At 36.7% G+C, this 20,283-nt stretch overlaps 1 protein-coding gene across 3 annotated transcripts in view; it reads right to left on the bottom strand.

The window, feature by feature from the left end:
* Nucleotides 1–631: 631 nt before the first annotated feature.
* RAP1A (RAP1A, member of RAS oncogene family) overlaps nucleotides 632–20,283 on the bottom strand; it is a 58,648-nt gene continuing 38,996 nt past the window's right edge. For 2 of the 3 annotated variants that reach the window (XM_023503466.2, XM_003769768.4), the window contains exons 6-8: nucleotides 16,603–16,746; nucleotides 12,654–12,768; nucleotides 6,971–8,039 (exon numbers count right to left, since the gene is read on the bottom strand). In XM_023503466.2, the coding sequence (XP_023359234.2) occupies nucleotides 12,682–12,768; nucleotides 16,603–16,746 (231 nt within the window). In that variant the 3' untranslated portion in view covers nucleotides 6,971–8,039; nucleotides 12,654–12,681. Of the gene's footprint in view, nucleotides 850–6,970; nucleotides 8,040–12,653; nucleotides 12,769–16,602; nucleotides 16,747–20,283 lie in introns of those variants that run through there. The other variant, XM_031967293.1, reaches the window with a different exon arrangement.

Genomic DNA, 20,283 nt, shown 5'->3' with positions numbered 1-20,283 from the left:
TGGCTTCCCTTTGCCCCTACACCAGGCCAAAGGAAATTTGAATGATGGCGTTTTGGTGGGAAAGTTGGCACTTGCCCAAAGTGGGTGGAGGGAAGAAGCTTTTTCATGAGCTTCCTCATACACAATAAGGTAGGTCTGCCCCTGGGGAGGCAGTTAAAGACCTCACTCAAAGAGGGGCTGCTGCCACATTGTAAGAAGTGACACACGCCTGCCAAGGAGATGTGCAAGGGAGGGTGGGAGTGGAGCAAGCTCTTGTCAAACCAATATAGAGAGACTGTTGGGCATTTCTGTAATTTAGCCAGAGCAGCCGCTTGCAGTGGCAAATGAAGCATTTCATACACATCCCTCCTCTCCCCTTTCTCCAAATTGAGCTTCCTGTTGAGATCTCTTTAACCATGTGCCTTAATGGCCATCAGTTTGAAAGGAAGGGGGAAACAGGGAAAAGACATTTAAAAGGAAGGACTCGGAGAAGAAGGCAAACACTTCCACTTTCCCAGTGAGCTCAGTCCTGGTCATTCTGAAAAGCCTTTGGGTAGATAGAGATCTTTCCTTATTCTGCTAGTATATAAGATTCCCTATGCTGAAAAAAAAAAATTAAAAACAACCCATCAAAACAAGGCAGTCATAGTAGTTCTTAAAATGGGAAGATTTATTAAGGGCTCCCCCCAGGAGAGCAACAGCCAAGCTCCTGCCTCTTAAGAAAAGCAATTAGAGGAAGATACATGTCACACCTTGAGCCCCCACCCACCTACAGGAGGCATCTTCTTGACAAGCTCTGAGACTGTGCATCTTCCATTCTCTTTTAAAAGCGACTGTCAGTGACTGCAAGGCAGAACCCACGTTGCCTTTCTAGAAAACAGAACAGATATGCTCCCAGTTAGAGAAACCTCTAGCTGTTCTTAACAAGGATATTTAAGACAGAAAGGAAAATAACCAAGCTTCTTGGACTAGACAGTCTTTCTGCCCAAGATGGGATAGCTGGAGGAAGGCTTCGACATCAATGAGGTCCTGTTTTCAGTTTCCAAGAATAACTTGCTTTCTTTACATTTAGGGAGGACATCTCTTAAAAAAACTTGGATGGTCAGGCCATCTCACAAAGACCACATTCATTTCTCTCCCTGCAAGAGGAGCCTTAACTAGATCCTGGTCAAATAAATATTCTGGCCATCCTGACCTTTAAGACAAGGTTTCTTAGTGAGACAGGAACTGTTCTGACATGAGAAACACCTTGGAAGGAATATGACAAGGCTTACTTACAACACTAATTAATGTAAATTCTACTCCTCTAAAAACTTTCTAAATTTTCCCCTCTACATGTAACTCTAGTTTTGTCATAGATACCAGCTTATCAGAATATTTGATCTGACCTGCCTTCTCAAGTTCCTCTAGGTATAGAGGAGGTATCACAGGGCAGTGGAAAGAGCACCCAGGAATAGGAGTAGGGAGACCTTATCTCTGCCCTGGACTAGCTGTGTGACTTTGACCAAGTCACAGCTTCTTTGGTCCTCTTGTTTCTGTATCTATAAGATTAGGAGGATGGATGAGATGACACTCTAAAGTCGATTCCAGTTCTAAAAGTGCATGATTTTATGATTCTAGGCTAGGCAATAGGTAACAATGGAAAACATGATGGTTTTTTGTCTTGTTTCTCTCCATCCCCCATGTAAGTCCATGGCAGAAAGCACTGTCTAAACAGGAAGAGATGGCAAAAGGAAGGGGGAAAAAATAACCATATTAAAGATCAAAGGAATCAAAATGTAATCAAAGACGTGGTTTTCCAAAGTGCTTTAGGCACAAAGGGACTATATTTGTCTTTTTGTATCTCCAGGGCTTAGCAGAGTTCTTAGCACATAGTAGGTACTCAATAACTTTTTAGTAACTGAGTAAAAGGATAACAGACTAATAAACAGTATGAAAAAAAAAGGGCACTATAGAAGTGTGTGGATGAATTAGAGTCATCTAGTCTAGAAGAATTTAATCAGATACCAAAGGCTCTGGAGAATAGGATTCTGAGCCACTGTCAGTGATCACAGAGAAATCAGAGGGTACTGAAGTATGGAAGGGCAAATGTTGCAATTTTTAAAAGTGACCATTCCATAAGGGCTTGACTTTGATTCCTTGCAAATTCTAAAACATATAGCAATTAGAGTCGATGAATAGATAGAAGAGGAAGTGACAGTCAAAGAAAACCAATGTGGCTTCATCAGGGGCAGGTCAGACCAAGTTAACTTTATTTCTCCTCTTAAATAATTATTGATTAGTTTTGCTGATTTTTTCCTCCCCCTTTTCTTAAAAAAAAATATTGTTATATGAGAGTCTTCTGTGAGGGAGGAATAAAAATACAGGGTAAATTTAGGCAATATAAAAAAATCAATAAACTAAAAAAAAAACTGGTGAAAAGGTCAGACTCAAAGAATAATCATTAATATTTGATAATAGCTTAAAAGCTCATCATCAGTGGAATGCCTCAGGGACTTGTGTGGTTGGTGCCCTTTAAAAATTTTATTAATGATTTAGCTAAAGGTATAGATGTAATACTTATCAAGTCTGTGGGTGACAGAAAGCTGTAATGATAGCTAACACTTTTAGATGAGGCAGTGATGACGTTAATGGCAGTGCAGAGAATTGTGGAAATCCCCTTTTGGTCGGAGGCGCAAGTTCTTCATGAAAGAGTTCACAAATCCTGAAATATTAATGGCAAAAATGAAAGTTTATTGTTGGGACAGGAAGTCAGTTCTGCTAAGAGACTGACTTCTTTAGTGGCAAAGTCCTATTAGGGAAATGGAGGCTGGCATTGAGAAGAGAGTGCCTTCTCAGTGGGCAGGGTCCTACTTTGAACTTTCTGCAAAGAATGAGTTCAGAAATTATCCTTTAAAAAGGAATCTTGCCAAAGTCCCCAGGCCAAGATGCTTATCGGTATCCAGCCCAGATCTCCAATTGGAATTTCCTGAAAGGGTCTGGCATCCCCAAAAGATCAATGGGGTGCTTTTGACCAAGATTTCTAATTGAATACTTGTCTGGGGAGATATGCTTTCCCAGGAGGGCCTGTGACTCCAAGATCAAAAGGGAACAGACAGAGTGTTAATTTAAAGATCAAAAGGGAACACAATTTCACACCTCCCACCACCAGGATCCAAAGATTTTGAATTCAAATTTGGCTTCAGACACTTTGGAGTTGAGCAACCTCTGCCTCAGTTTTGTCATCTGTAAAAGAGGGCTAATAATAGCATTTACCTTCCCCAGCAAGTCATTTGACTTAGCTAAAGAAGGAAATGACAAACCACTCCAATATCTTTGACAAGAAAAATAGGATCACAGTCTGAACCAACTGAAAACAACTCAGCAACAAATTATACAATAAAATTTAGACAAATCATTAACATGAAATTCAATGGAAATATACTTTAACTTTTTACATTTAGGTTCAAAAAATCAGTTTTGCCATTATGATATCCTCAGGGAGATAAATCAGCACTTTATCTTGAAAAAGATCCAGTGGTTTTATGGATTGTAAGCTCAACAAAGTTAACAGTGTAAGATGAGAGCCCAAAAAACTAATGAAATCTTAGGCTGCCTCCAAAGAGGATCTCCTAGGAAAGGGTCATAATGTGGCCTGCTCTGGGCAGACCACCTCTAGAGCTGGCTGTTCTTTTCTAGGGATTACAGTTTAATAACGTCTTAGATAAACTGAATAGCCAGGGAACTACCAGAATGGACCAGGCCCATGGGCTCTTGATATCTGAGAATTAATTGGAGTAAAGGGGGATATAGGTTGGTGAAGACTTAGAAGAGACATGGTAGTTGTCTTCAAATATTAGAAGGGCCACCATAGTTGGCTCTGAGGGCAGAAGTGGGAATGATGGGTGGAAGTTCCAGAGGCATATCTAGTCATGATCAGGAAAAACCTCAGAACAATTAGGGCTATCCACAGAAGAACAGGCTGCCTTAGGGGACAGTCTTTTTGCTTATCTTCAAACAAGCTGAATTGCCCCTCCTTGGGTGTGTGCCTTAATAACCTTCCAATTCCTTCTAACTTTGAAATTCTGTGATTCTGTAGCAGTTGAGCAGGGACTGGAGGTCCTGAGCTCTGGTCTGTGGATAGCTCCTTCAAACGTGCTTTCTCCCAAACTTGGATGGGGCCTATGTTAGTCTGGTGCTGACATACTCATTTCTTTATGCATGGAGACACTTGTTGGCTCTAGCTCACTGAACAGGTGTGTTTAACTTACATTGCTAACTTTTTTTTGCCTGTAATTAGACTGCAGAATTCAAGAGAAAGATAGCATATTTCTTGATATTCTCTAACATCCCCAGGCATCAGAGTTGCTACTAATTTGGTTTCTTAGTTCTTTCATTTGAATGCCTACTGACACATTAACTTATGCTGAAGCCCCACCTAGTGGAGCCTCTCATGCTTGCCTAGTAAGAATCGTAATGCTGAAAGAAACTATCCAGGTTCTTTAGTTCGAATTATGAGATTGGAATCTCAGAGGTCATGGGGACCAAACTCCTACTTTTCAGGTTAACACCAAGGTTGAGTGAGGTTAAGATTAAGTGACTAAGTCCCACAGCTTTCAAGTACCAAAGGCAAGATGTGAATTCATGTCTTCTTGCCTAGTTGAACACTTCTCTATCTAGAACGATGCTTCAATGCAAACTATCATTCATATTTCATGTGATCATATTCAAACAGTAGGGCCACGATTTGGTTATCGTTATAATTCCCATAATCTCAGAATATTCAGTTGAGGGTCCTGAGAGGCCATTTAACTTATTCCATACCTGAACAAGAATGCCTTCTATAACATCCCTAAGTCATTGAGTGCTTCTGCAGAGAACCTTTAAACAAACAGAGCAGTCCATTCTCCAGCTTTGTTTAGAAATTTCCCCTTTCGAATTTGAAACAAATGGTTTTGTAAGGTTCAATTTGAAAAAATTACCCATGCATATGTTTTGTAAATAAAAAGCTTAAAAAAAAAAAAAAAAGAAAGAAAGAAAGAAAAAGAAAAGCAATTTCCCCTTTCAACAAGTTTAAATCTGCTCCTTTTCAACTTGGATTCATTTGTTCCTAACTTTGCTCTGAGGTCAATCTTCCCCATGATTGCCTTCAAACATCTGAAACAACTATGCTGTTTCTCCCCAATCTTTTCTTCTCCAGGCTAAACATTCCAAGTTCCTTAGACTTACCTTTCTATGGCATTACCTTGGATGCATCATGTGGCTTGCCCTTCTATGGGTGCTCTAATACCATGTCACATTCTTACAGAATCAGCCAGTGGGGAACCATTTTTCATATTTTCTCTTTCCCTCTGTCTCTCTCATACACACACACACTTCTAAATACACACTCAGCCAGGTTCTGCTGGGTGAAGCCTAGAAGTTCACAACGATAAAATGTAACTGGTTTTACTCTGCATGTGATCTGTATTTTACAGATATCCTTTTAACCCATTTTGCCCACAACCATAGATTCCTCCAAAGATGGCAGTAAGTGCCTCTGGCATGAGTACAACAATTGCTTGTGTTTAGTTCTCAGTATATATGTCTTTGGCCCCACTAAATTCCAACTTGTAGCTAAAAGGATCCAGAAGACATGATTCAGGGCCCGACTAATAATACAAATACAAAATAATATAAATCTACAAACTGTGTAAAACCCACTGAGTATTTCAAATCCATTACATTAGCTCATACTTTGGAAAGTTGGGTAGCACAAATATTATCATTCCCTGGTTTCCAGCTGAGCAAAGAGACTTCGGGTCGCTGTGGTGTTTCCTGGACACTGATGGAACCAGGAGGTAAAGCCAAACATCATGCCTTTGAGGTGTGGGCTCTTTCCACTCACAATACCCTGTGGCTCCCCAAAGGAGCCTGCGGTGGCATCGGCAGTCAAGCAGGTTGTAACCTCAATTTATAATCTTTTTTATTTAGTTAGTTACTTTCATCTAATTTGGAAGTCCATACCAACTACAAAAAGGCATAGAACAAGGTCATCTCTTAAAAAGTTTTACTCATTTAACAAGAAGGCTGTTTATATTTGTATATTTAAGAACGAAATCACCAGAAGATTAGTTTTAGACGAAGACACTATATTTCCAGAGTTCCTCATAAAAAAACCATTCTGTCCTAATTTGGAGGTATTACATATCCCTGCCTTTCCCACTTTCTTCTTTTACCCCTCAACCTAAGACAAATGCATAACTGGGTCAGTAGAAGAAGGGTGCTAGGAAACTAATTTTATTGGGAACGTCTGAGAAAACACCAACATTTCCAAATGCTTTCTTTAAGTCACAATTTCTCAGGCTGGTAAGAACCTACATTTCAAACCTGATTGTTACATCAATTTGTTGACCAGTGAGCTAATTTATACCCCTAGAAAATACCACTTATTTTCCAGTAAAATTCCTTATAACAGCTTTCAATAAAATTATAACTAGATCCCTGAGCAATATTTTAGATTTGCTAGAACTGGTCTTCTGCTTAATGTTGGGGAGCATGAGGAGTGAGGATAGCAAGACAGAGGGTATCTTAACCCTACCCTTTGCTCCCAATAGGACATCAAGTACAATTTCAACACCAATATGCTCTGAGCCTGTTGTTGCTTCATGGAGAACACATAGGTAATACTGACAAATTCTTATTGTACCTACTTCCCTGAATTTTGTAAAACTGAAAAATATTAGGATGGGGAAAAAAAAGAAAAAAATTTACCTTGCTACATATCACACAATTTAAAAATGAGCAAATTTCCAAATGGTTGCTTTTATACCATCAAAAATAAGAGCAGTTAGGCAGTATGCATTCTTTACCTTCTGATTCTAAACCGTCTCTCTTCCTTTCCCCTGAATAAACTCAAACTTATTACAAAGCAACTCTTGAGAAGCTTTCCATAACATTCATTCCTGAGCTCATGACCTACATATTAACAATGGTAAAAGCAAAGAATCCTTCAATGAAATTACAAGCCACATAAAATTCAAGATCATAGTAATAAAAGTCATACCCTGATATAGTATTAAATTTCTTTAACATATAAAAATAATGTACACAGGGATTATTCAGTAGAATACAATCTTTAAGATCCAAGAGAATATACAAAATTATTTAATGTAGCCCAATGTATTTTACTGTATATTAGGATTAAGTATATTAGAACTGTGAGTCTAAGTCTGTTTCTTGAGAAACTATTAACATTAGGGCTTACAACTGTTATATAGGTACTGGGCAAGAAGGGGTTATTGCTACATTTCAAGCAAATCAGTCCATATTTAAAAAAAAATTCCTTATCTGTGGAACAGTAACAAAAACACACAAACCAAATGAAAATGTACTAAAATTTAATCATTCATAAAAGCTGTAATTTAATCTGTGACAGTAAAACACAAGAAGCAATATTAGAGTTGGTTTAGTATATTATATATTTTAGCTTTGAAAGCCATAGAAATCAGTTATCCCAGTTTTTTCCTATAAAAGACCCATTTTTTCCAAAGCATTATGCACAAACAATTTTAATTAGAATATAATGGCAGAATGATATTCCATAATTTTTAAATATAAAATGAAGTCAATGACTCAAAAAAGTTATTTGCTGCAGTGAGTTTGTGGGAAATTTTCATAGTCTATACCTATATCATTATAGATATAAAGTATAATGGTTCAACATTTTAGTGCTTGATGGGGAGGAATTATGATAAAAAGGTCAATATGAAATTGTTTAATTAGAGTAGCAATACCTAACATTTGAAATGCATCCATGCTCTTTTGTATAATCATATTAGAGTCAAGTATATTTATTTTCACATCTGTTATAACTGCTATTGCAAAGGAGAAATACTATTGTCTTATTTTTCCAAGAGATATACACAGAGCAATTTTTTTCTCCAGGGAACTTGTGCAAACCATTATAAGATCTAGATTCTTCACATAATATATAAAACAGGAGAAGCCTCTTCAGGTATGTTGTTAATTAATTAATGTATTTTTTGAAGTCTGGAATGCTGGCACTTTCCAATTAGGCAACAGTTCTTCATTCCTGTAATCTTCAATAGGAACAAAAGAAAAAGTTAATTTCTTGATACAGAAAAGACAAGGGCACAAACAAGAAAAAAAGAAAGCTCAATTTGGGCTGACTACCACTAGAGGGCTATGTGTCCTTGAAACACACAAGCTGTGTTTTGCTTGTGGTACAAGTAAGAAAACAATAAAAGGCAGTAAGGCTATTTTGATTTCTCATCACTATGAACCTTTTATATGTAAATCAGATTTACTCAAAGAGACCCACAAATGGCTTGTGATTTCAGGGCAGACAGCTAACTTCCTCCACTCTACAGGCTGGCATCTTTTCCGAAGCAGAAATCCCTAGAACACTAAGAAGATAACTAACCTAACCAGGATCACAGAGACAGGAGAATTGAGAGAAATGGGGCTTCCTGAATCTGAGGATAGCTGTGACTACGCTGTTCTCATGTTTACTGCTTCATTTTTTCTTTATTTCATTATGATGGCATCATTTGGGGAAAGAAACTGAATGTTATCTTATACAAAATTTATTTTTATTACTATCATGTAATAAAAGAAAGAGAGGTCTTTCCCAATTAAGGAATCCTGTCCAATTGCTAGATTTTTCAGAAAAAAAAAAAATTAAGACTCCGCAAAGTTCTTCTGGGCATGAGATGCAGCATAATCTTGATAGGAATCTGAGTTCTTCTATCCCCATAAACTCAGAATAAAGTGACAGGTTAGAAGATGCTGAACCTTGGAATGGACTATATCAGAGAATCCTCCCTATTGATCTGTACCAGCAGACTGCACAACCCATGGCAGGATGATGCAGCTGTCCTCATGGGGTCATTTCTGACCTAGGGTTCCCAGAACCAGCCAACAAACAAAAAATAACTCTGTAAACAGTGAAACTCTATTCATTCATGGTGTTTTGTGTTTATGGATGACAGCACTACAAATCTGTAAATATGAATAATCAGTTATAGCAAAGCACACAACAAAAAAAGCCTTTATGGTAGGAACTGACTTAGTATTTTCATCTCCAACAAGCATCTATTATGACATGTTAGATAGGGTAGTGTGCTGAATGCTACAGGTTTAAAAGTACAAAAATGATCCCTGCCCTCAAGAAGCTTACATTCTAATGAAGGGGAAAACATACATATTTATCAGTACAGAAGGCTCATACAAAGCAGATGTATTTCCTGGGTATCCATAGTAAAGTGAAAATATATTCACAGTAGAGTTTTCAGAGCTAAAGAATGGGTCTGTTCCCAAAGCTTTCTGCTCAAGCTAAAATCTTTCCTGTACAACAAAACAATTTATGGGATCATAAGAGGCTAGTAGAGGGTTCCTCTTCCACTAAACTCCAAGGGGAAATTACATCTGCATGAATCAGACTTAAATGGAATTGGCTAATCAACTTTAAAAGGGGAGGGGTATATATATATATATATATATATACACACACACACACACACACACACTTTAATATACAAATGTGTGTGTGTAAATAAGAATTGAGAACCTATATTCCACCTCCAAAATGAAACCCCAAGATGCTGTTTTACAAATAGTTAAATTTAAAGTCATTAAGCTATCGCAATATTTAAGCAAGATATCTGACTAAGGAAGAAAATGCTGAATATCCATCAGCACCAGTTTAATTCTGTCTCCACAGCATCTCTTCACTCACACAGCAACCACCCTACTTCAGGCACTTATCTCTTGTCTAGACACTTTTGCTAATCGTCAGCCCCCCTGCTTCTTTTCTCTCCTTCCTTCACAAAGATTTTTTGTTTTGTTTTTGCCGTTTGGGGGTGGGAGGGGAAGAAGGGGAGAGAAGGAAGGGGGAGACCAAGGTAATTTGGGTTAAGTGACTTGCCCAAGGTCACACTAGCTAGCAAGTGTTAATTGTCTGAGGCCAGAGTTGAACTCGGGTCTTCCTGACTCCAGGACTGGTGGTCTATTCACTGTACCATCTAGTTGCCCTCCTCCACATAGTTTCCACAAGGCTGTCAGGTCGTTTCAACATGTAAGCTCCTTTCTCTCTCTTCTGTCATTAAAGAAGTATCAATGGCTCCCTACTCTTAGGAATAAAATACAAACTTCCCAGCTTGGCATTTAATCAATCAACAAATATCTGTTAAACATGCCAGGCACTATGCTAGACAATGAGGATATTATAGGTGCAAAAAATGAAACAATCTTTAATCATTCTAGCCCTTCTCAGGCCTACTTACAAGTCTGTTTACTTGTCTTATTTTTTCATATAACAATAATAGCTAAATTTGATATAGCACCTGCTATGTTCTTGGCACTTCACTAAATGTTTTACAAACATCTCATTTGGTCCTCATAATATCCTCGGGAGGTAAATATAATGACTTCCTCCATTTTACAGATGAGGAAACTGAGGTAGTGCCTGAGACTGAGTTTTGAGCTCTCTGCTCTCTGACACCCCTAAAGTCCTGATATTAAACAGTGCTTATTGCTGGTTACAAAAATCTAAACAAGCACCATTATCACATATAGTTCTTGTGTGTTTGGCTGGTCTTGTGGATAGCATGCTATATATGAAGTTAGAAAGATCGGAGTTCAAACCAAACTCTGAAACTTGGTAGCTGTAGGACTTGGGAGCTTTGCACGTGCATATGTACACATGTACACACACACACACATCCATGGGTTATATATCTCAATGGAATGTAAACTCCTTCAGAGAAGTGACCATTTAAAATTTTTTAATCTTTGTGTCACCAGTGGCCAGTATATATGTTTAACATTTACATTCAATATTAACTGAAATAACTTTTATTCGTTTTTAATTCATATAAGAGAGAAGATCGCAGGGTGGAGTGGATAGAGAGCCACTGAGAGTCAGGAAGACCGAGCCTCCAGTCCCCCTTGGGTTACATGCTGGCTATGTGATGCCGGGCAAGTCCCTTTGTTTCTCAGTGTCCCAGGAGACTCTTTAAGCCTATCAGTAGTTAATCTGAATGGCAGAGGAAGTTTCCACCACCACTCTGATCACAGGCCACACTCTGATCCAAAAACATTGAAGTAATAGTAACATTAACTCAAGAAGGCTGTTACTTGAAGCATGAAGTAGGAATTCACTAAAAGCCTTATAGCTAAGCTTTGGCTAAATGCTAACCTTTCTAATAAACATGATTAAAGAGAATTAGTTACTGTTCAGAAGACTATATTTACTGGCTTTTTCTCCTTCCTATAAGGATTTGTGATTTTTTCCCCCTAGTATGGCTATTCCATTGACATCAGCTGAAAATTCTTAACAACTTCAAGACATTAAGACATTTTTTGAGACTTTTTGCAGTCAAAATACTCATTAATCTCTGGATAACTTGGTGATGATAGTCTCTAAACTTAGCGAGATGGTTTCCCTCTCTTAGCTACTGCCTTTAAAAAAAATAGAAGTACTTCTGTTACAGGAGTTAATTATTTTTAGATAAAAGTTCTTAACCATTTTTGTGCTATACAGCTCTTGGGCGATCTGATAAAGCCTATGAACCCCTTCCCAGAAGAATGGTTTTAAATGAATGAAATAAAATACAGAGAATTACAATAGAAACCATGCCAAAATAAAGTTATCATTTCCCTCCTATGCTCAGCCCTGCCAAGTTCACAGATCCCAGGTTTTAGAAGGTTGCTTAGTGTGGCTGGAACATAGTAGGCACTTAATAAAATGTCCACTGATTGATTCAAGCTTCTAAGGAATCATGTAATTAAATTTAATTTAGTGAAATTGAATTTGCTAAATGGATCCAAGCATCTCAAAGAATTAGTACAACTCTTCAGAGGGATCAATTTAGTTCCTTCTCACAAAACAAAAATAAAATAAATAAATCAATGAATGAATGATTAAAAAATGAAGCTTAGATGTTAACTCTCTCCAAAACATTACAATAAAAATTTCTTTCCAGGTAATGGATTATTTTATAATATTGACAGCTGAGAAGTAGAATTAGAGAAATGACATAAGCATTTAAAAAAAACAAGTAGGTTCATAAAACCCAAATTCTAGCCAGGTAGGTAACCTTTTTCTCAGAAGGTTCCCTTAAAATAGTACACATGATGCTTGAAGTCAGAAGTTGTTCAGATGTTCTCAGAAAAATTTATTTGAAAAGCAGACAAAATAGGCCTTACAAGAGATGATTTGTATAAAATCTTTGATGGCTGATGGTTAACCTGTGAATGGAAAGGCCTTTCAATGCCCAGGTAGGTTACATGGTCAACGATGGGGATAAAGAGTTTCATCCATTTCCTTTTCTATTAATGCAACACCATTGGTAAATGAGTCAGTTTTGGAGAATAAATAATTTATTTACTTAAAGAATACTTCAATCAAAGCTAGCTATGTTATATGATTCTTGGAAGCTTGTTTCAGTCTTGCTTTTTCTGGGGAGCTGCTGTTTTCTCACTTTAATGCTGCTTAATTCTCAGCCTTTTCTCTAGAACAGCAAGAACCTGTTTGAGGCCTTCACCCTGAGATGAAAGGACCTGATGTTATGGAAATGAGAAAATACCAGCAAACTTTCACTAAGGCAGAAGGGTGGGTGCTTTCAGGCAGGGCAAAGAAATGATGCTATTCACCTGTGTCGACTCATTCCCCAAGAATCCTGTGATCTTACCTGGCTCAGAGCTGCTGCATGATGGGGTCTAAAGCAGCAGGCAGGATTTCTTTTTAGGTTTCTTCTTTTCCACTGGTGTTTTTCTATTTATTTGTCTGACCAGGTCATAAAATATCTAAAGGAAAAAAAGAAAACAGGCACTTAGTCAATTAATACATGAAAATTAATTGTATATAAAAACATATCCCTCTGACATGCTTTCTTTTACACCTGCCCTTTACATCATTGTCATAAAGGGGGTTGTCTCAGAAAGTGCCAAAACTTTCAGGAGACAGGGAATATACAACAAAGCTTACACTATAGTGCAGAACATAATTCTTCGCAAATGAATTAAGGAAAGGAGGTGCTGAGAAACTAGGAAACCATTACACTTAATTAAATGAACTCACTGGAAATTTAACAAGAAACTTTATGCAATATGGAATGTCAATTTTAAAAATTTCTAGTGAGGACAGGGAGGAGGCAAGAACAATTACTTTTGTTGAATTGGTATGGGTAAACACCATCTACAATTTGAAATCCTGTCTAAAAACCACAATTGTAAGCCTAATTATCAGGTATTTCTGGTTTGGAACATAGGACTATTGTTTGATTTTAATTATCAAAAATAAATGGGTGATGGAAAACTAGAAAACTATCAGATTTAACAAGTTGGACTAAGTTAAATGGACACAGAAATACTGATTTCTTATTCCATATGTGAAATTTTCAAAATCAGGACAAAATTCTAACATCTCCTCTTTAAATTTCACAAAAGCACATATTTTAATTCTAATAGCCTCAATGCCTTGCCAGGCAGGATGGTATAGTGTAGAGGGGCCAGCCTTGGAGTCAAGGAAGACTACTAGTTCAAGTTCCATGTCTGACACCTATAACCTGTGTGACCCCACACAAGTAATTGAATCTTTCAATGCCATAGGCAATTGTTTAAGAGGACTTGCAGAGCAGGTGCAGAGCTGCATTAGATGAGGGTGTTTTCTCATTAAAAGTTTCCTAAGCCAATGAAATCACAGATCCAGGAAAAGAAAAAAGCCTCAGTGTGCCACAAAGAGGACATTCTGGCAGAGCAGAGGCTCTGCTGAGTTCTTGAAGCAGCACAAGCTTCAAGTCTAAACATGGGAATGACTTGTTTGCACACACTATCCCAAAGCCAGCAGAGAGACCTTCAGATATGGTCATCACTAAAGAAGGGAAATGTTCAGCCACAGCAACTCAGGGGGTATCATCTAACAGAAAGAGATGGACATTAGGAGGACACACCACATAAGATTAAATCCTAGATCACTTCACTATATATAAATGCCTGTTTATCAATTTCTCTAAAACAAAAAATAAAATAAATAAATAAATAAAAATAAACAAAATCCAAGAGAGAGTGTGTGTGTTTGTGACAGAGACAAAGGAAGAGGGAGAAAGGGAGGGAGGGAGTTAATTTACTGACTGATCTACTCTGTTTCAGGTGACTTTTGATTATGCTCTCTCTTCAAACACTATTTGCCCCTTTTCTACCAGGACTCTAGAACAGAAAAATGAAAGGGTGAGAGATTTTTCATCTGTGTGGAGAATGGATTGGAGAAGTTACAGAATTAGGTTCTTACAATACTATGAAGTGAGAGGATAATATCCAGGTAAATATGTTTCAAAGTATCATTTAAAGTTTTTTCTTTGAAAAAATTCTTTCTACTTCAGTGCAATAAGTAGTTCAAAAAATCCATGGTGAGTAGATGGAGTTAAAAGGTGAAATTTAAAATTAATACTTTTGGAAGTATGAAATCATTTACAATGATCTGAAGTCCCACCTCCTTGCTAAGTGAAAAGACAAAAGAAAAACAGAAATGAAGTCTTGTATTTTTTTTCCCTAAGTCTAAATTGGAATGGATTCTATTTCTTATGTTGACCTCAGGATGAAGTAGTCAGCTCTCTCCATAGAAGTTGGAGTGTTCCTGTTTGTGTAAACTGATAAGCATAGCATAAGCATAGCATTAATGATGCAGTCTGAAAAAAAGAAAAAGTTTAAAGGTATTTGAGGTAATTTCAATCTGCTGCCCATACATCTGTACAGATACCTAAGAAGCCACAAAATTTACTATGTATTAAATATGAGCAGAAAGTTCCAGCATCAAAGTAAAATACTCAAAGCAATGACCCTACATAGAATTTTTAAGTTGTAATGAGAGAATCATAAATGATCCAACTGATTAAATTGTGAAAAACCATTTCCATGAAATTCCTGTTTTCAATCAAGTTAAAACATCTTTTAGTGTGTTTAATGTAGTTTATTTCAGAACACATTTACTGACAACTAAAATCATTATAACCTGAGGGGAAAAAAATAAAAATGAGCATCAACATATTAACTACTCGTCCTCAAAAATTTTTTCAAGAGTTATTGTATTGTAGAAGAAACATGAGTCTCAAATGGAAATGCAGGCCATTTCCATAACTTTAGAGGAAACTCTTACCGAGAGGTTCACTGATTTAATCACTGTCTACTGGAGGTATAAACATGGCTATATATATTTTTTCCAAATATCATTAATAACTCTCAAGATCTCCAAACCTAAATTATGATTTCACAAAAGGGAAATTCAGAGTTAATTAATAAATACTTATCAATAAACAGAACAATAGGTATAGCTAATGGAGGATACAGGACCTATTAATTTTCTATTTTTATAATTTCTTAATAGTAGCTTTCTACAAAAGGTAAGTTTCAATATTCATGATTAAAGAGAGAGGGAACTGACAATTGGTAGAAAGTTAGTAATTGTTTTTGCTAAATGCTTAAAAGAGGTCCAAGGAATTTTGGCCACGAGAAGTCAGAGCAATAATTATAAATTAAGGAAATTCTGGAGGGTAAAGACAATCAAAAGCAGTAACTAAAGCCAGAAAGAAACAGTAACCTTAACATTGGAGCTTAAACACGTAAGCATACCACTCCTTTAAATGGCAATGCCGTAAACAGACTCAGACATCTCAGATATCACTTTAGGTTTATTTAGCAGGTCTGAGGCACACATGAGCACCAATCAAACCAAGACGTGTACAGCTCACAAAGAGATCTTCTCTGTTATAGGTCTGTTTACTTTGAAATTAACAAAGTCAAGAGGGTTCTTGCTCAGATTTTTGCTTTGGTGGCCCAGGATTTACATTTATGGCACCATGGAGACACTTGAATGCCATATTCATTTTTTCAGGGCCCTAGAAACTTCCCTCCTACAGCATTAAGCTGTATCTAAGGCACCTGTTGTAGAAATTCCCAACTCAACCCAGGCAGTAGATTACGGAGTTGGCAGAATTTGGCTCCAGTACAGTGTTACTGACAAGAGCTACATTCTCAATTCAGAGTAGCCCAGAGTTCAGGAACTAGGAAAGGGTTCATGTACCTACTAGATCATACCTGAATGATTTGGGTGAATAATTTCTACAAGATGATTAAGTGCATTCACATACATTTCCTTTCTGGAATTATGGTATCCCTAGCCAGGGGCACTCTGAGTAAGGCTGTGTGGTCTCCCAGAATACAGAATGAATGGACAAATTGTAGTGATCTAGGTTAAAAGACTGCTTTCTTTTAACTCTCTCCCTGACTTCATAATCAAAGAATTTATAGATGATATTTGGAAAGGAATTTATTTCAATATAAATCTTAATGGGACAGTTTTGGCAGAAGTGATACGTTATTTAGAAGACATTTAGAACGAAGGAAAATGAAGGCTTCTATGTTCTTTTCAACATAAACTGAACCAAAAATATATGTCCAAGTTAATTAACTTAGATAACTATCCATAAATATATAGTTTCTAGAAATTTACCCAGATGTTCTAGAAAATGGTTCAAATTCAGATTACTTAGAAAGAGAAAAAATATTTTAAAAAGCAATTTTTAGATTTTGGCAGCCAGGAAAAAGCAAGACATATATTTGCATGTCTTAGCAACTAAACTTTACCTCGTTAACGTTGATCTTTGACTTTGCAGAAGATTCTAAAAAGGCACAGTTACACCACTGTCTTGCTAAATTCTGACCCTGTTCTTTGCCAACTACTCGCTCATCTTCCAGGTCACATTTATTGCCAACCAAAATCATTGGAACCTGAAGAAAGAAAACACTGAAATGAATATCAACATAGGAACTACTTATCCTAATGCCAGAAATTTAGATAAAATTTGACTGAGCCTTTGTGCCTGCTTTTTAATACAAGTCCAAAGTAGAAGAGAAATATATACCTACTAGTTGTATTATGGCAACACTAAAATTCCCATATATGGTTGTGGTTAGAGTCACTTAGGTCATGTCCAAATCTTCCTGACCCCACTGGGGATTTTTTTGGTCCAGATACTGGAGTGCTACTTCCTTTTAATTTTACTGATGAGGAAACTGAGGTCAAAAGGGTTAAATGATTTGTGCAAGGACACACAGATAGTATTTGATACCAGATTTGAATTCAGGTCCTTACTCTTTATTCACTGAGCCACCTACTCACCAATCTTATGTACAGAAACATATGAATCATTGATAATTAAACTCTAAGCAGAAAGTCTCAGAGGATAGAAACTTTTTAAGTTTAGTTTCTTGAGACACAAATCCCATCACCCAACCTCCACAATATTTTAAAAATCAAAAATTCAACTTTAACTATAGCTCAAAGATGAGCTTTTCAAGATTATATTCTGTCAAATCTAAAAGAGCAAGTTTCAGTGCACTTTTTATTATTCTAGTAACTAGTTCTAATCTAGCATACTTGACCATGACCAGATAAACAAATCTCATAGCAACATTTTAAAATGTTCCAAAGCAAAACCAAACCAAAAGTCTATAGTATGAAAAACATCAATCTACCAAATGTGTAATAGCACCATTTCATTTATACTTTTAGGGCAATAAATACATGCAGTTCAACATTCCACACAAAACAGTTTTGGGAATAGTATATGCATTCTTGCCCAAATGTTAATAAGAATTTAGCATTCAGGCTAAATGAACTACATCCTTTCTAAATGAATATCAAAGATGATTTAAAATGCTACTAAAATATATGCCTAAGAGTGATGCTCTCAAAAGCAGTAATTTAAATCTTAATATTAAAAAAAATTTCTATGTAAATATTGTTCTACCAGGGGTAACAAGTAAAGGGGAGGGGAAGGGGGGATTTTTTCTCAAATGAGAAAATTACTTAAAGTTCTTAGCACATGTCTGACTGCTCCTGAACTTATACTTCAACTGTTCTGTGGCATGGTCACATCCTACACTAAGTCGGATAAACTGCAAATGCAAGAGAGCCAGAAGAAAGTAGAGCTCTTAAGCTGCTTTAGCAAAACAGCCAACTACTGCTGACAATTACAGGAGGGGAAAACACTATTAATAAAAGCAGTTTAACCCCAGGGGGTCTATGTGTATATAAACAGAAAATAAATAAGCTGAATATCCACAATCAGAAGTAAGCTTGACACAAGATGAGAGACAATATCATTTGTCAGGTGACTACACAAGAACCAGCAGATCAAGTCCAACCTCACTTCCCCAAGCCAGCAATCATGTATGTCCTCCACTAAGTGTTTTTTTATTCATGCAAATATCCCCAGGTCAAGTATGAATCCACAGGAAAAAATTTGGAGCCAGAAGACTTGGAATACTAGAATAGTTTTCTTACTACTGGTATCATCTTAGGTTCATTTCATCATTCTGGGCCTCAGTTTCCTAATCTGTAAAATGACATTAAATAAGATTGCCTATCGGGAACCTTTTAATGCTAATTCTATGATAGACAAGACAGGAGTTAAGTTTTTCTGTGTCCTGGCTTCCCCTGGCAGTTTGGGGAAGTTTGTGACCTCTTCTCTTCTCAGAATATTCTCTTTTAAAAATTAACAATTGAAGTAAATACTATATTTCTGTTAGTGAAAATAAAACCACAGCTGTTTTTCCTTTTCGGGTTGATGGAATCTGGGTTAAGAACCTCTATTATATATGACATAGTATTCAAGTTCATTATTTGTTCAATACAGTAGTAGGACCCACTGAATCATGGGTGCTGTTTTTCTAGAATCTGTCTGGCAGAAAGGCCTGGAGAGACTTACACGAACTGATGCTGAGTGAAACGAGCAGGGCCAAGAGATCATTATATACTTCAACAACAATACTAGATGATGACCAGTTCTGATGGACCTGGCCATCCTCAGCAATGAGATCAACCAAATCATTTCCAATGGAGCAGTAATGAACTGAACCAGCTACGCCCAATGAAAGAACTCTGAGAGATGACTAAAAACCATTACATTGAAATCCCAATCCCTATATTTTTGCCCACCTGCATTTTTGATTTCCTTCACAAGCTAATTGTACAATATTTCAGAGTCTGATTCTATTTGCAAAATAATGGTTTGGTCATATATACTTATTGTGTATCTAAATTTATATTTTAATATATTTAACATCTACTGGTCATCCTGTCATCTGGGGGAGGGAGTGGGGGGAAAGAGGGGAAAAATTGGAACAAGAGGTTTGGCAATTGTCCATGCTGTAAAGTTACCCATACATATAACCTGTAAATAAAAGGTTATTAAAAAAAAAAAAAATAGAATCTGTGTGGCAGCCCCAATTTAAAGGCTTGTTTAAGAAGATCAGAAAGTAATAACAATAAAAATAAAATCTGCTTGCAGGCAGTTTGACTATCTTGCTTTCTATACATGAAATAATCTAGAAATTTTGGCCTAGTATATAATACTCCACAGGGTTATTAGGAGGATCAAATGAAATATTTTTTGTAAAATGCTTATTACAGTGATTGGCACATAGTATGCATAGTAAGTACTTATTTCCATATCCTTTTTCTTCCTACCTTATTGCTATATTATGCAGTCTTAGGATAGCTAGGTGGTGCAACAAACAAAGTGCTGAACCTAGAATCAAGATTTTTCAGATACTTAATAGTTGTGTGATCCCAGGCAAATCACTTAACCTCTGTTTGCCTCAGTTTCCTTATCTGTAAAATGGGGACAATAAAAGCATCTACTTCAAAGGTTGTCATAAAGCTCAAATGAGAAATATATATATAAAGCTCTTTGCTCAATGCCTGGTACATACTAAGTGCTATAATGATAATAATAATGATTACTAGGGTAAGACACAAGAATGGTATGAGGTGATGGGAGCTCACTTGGAAAAAATTCTAGGAAAAAAGTTTCATTAAAAAATACATTTGGCAGCTATAGAGCTGCCCTGAAGTCAGGAGAACCTGAGTTCGAATCTGTTCTCACACACTTAACACTTCCTAGCTGTGTGACCCTGGGCAAGTCACTTAACCCAATTGCCTCAGCAAAACAAAACAAAACACATTTCAGGAACCCACAATTCAACTCTTATTAAAGAAGACAAGATTTTTATTTCTTTGTTGTTGTGTTCTAGAGGAACAATGATTCTGGCCTTTAACATTAGTAATACATTTTTATGCCACTACCTTACTTCAACATAAAACCATAGGTTTTAAACCTCTTATGTGAATTAGCCATGAGAAAGAAGATATCTTATTCATTAGGTCATGGTTCATAATAGTCATATAAATTTTTCTCTCATGCAACAATACCCAAGGTTAAAGATCTGAGCAGATACATGGGGATCCCATGATTAATAATT

This window comes from Sarcophilus harrisii, chromosome 4, assembly GCF_902635505.1.
Source record: "Sarcophilus harrisii chromosome 4, mSarHar1.11, whole genome shotgun sequence".
Taxonomy (NCBI): Eukaryota; Metazoa; Chordata; class Mammalia; order Dasyuromorphia; family Dasyuridae; genus Sarcophilus; species Sarcophilus harrisii.
Note: the sequence above shows the minus strand (reverse complement) of the source record. Positions and strands in the feature narration are given on the sequence as shown.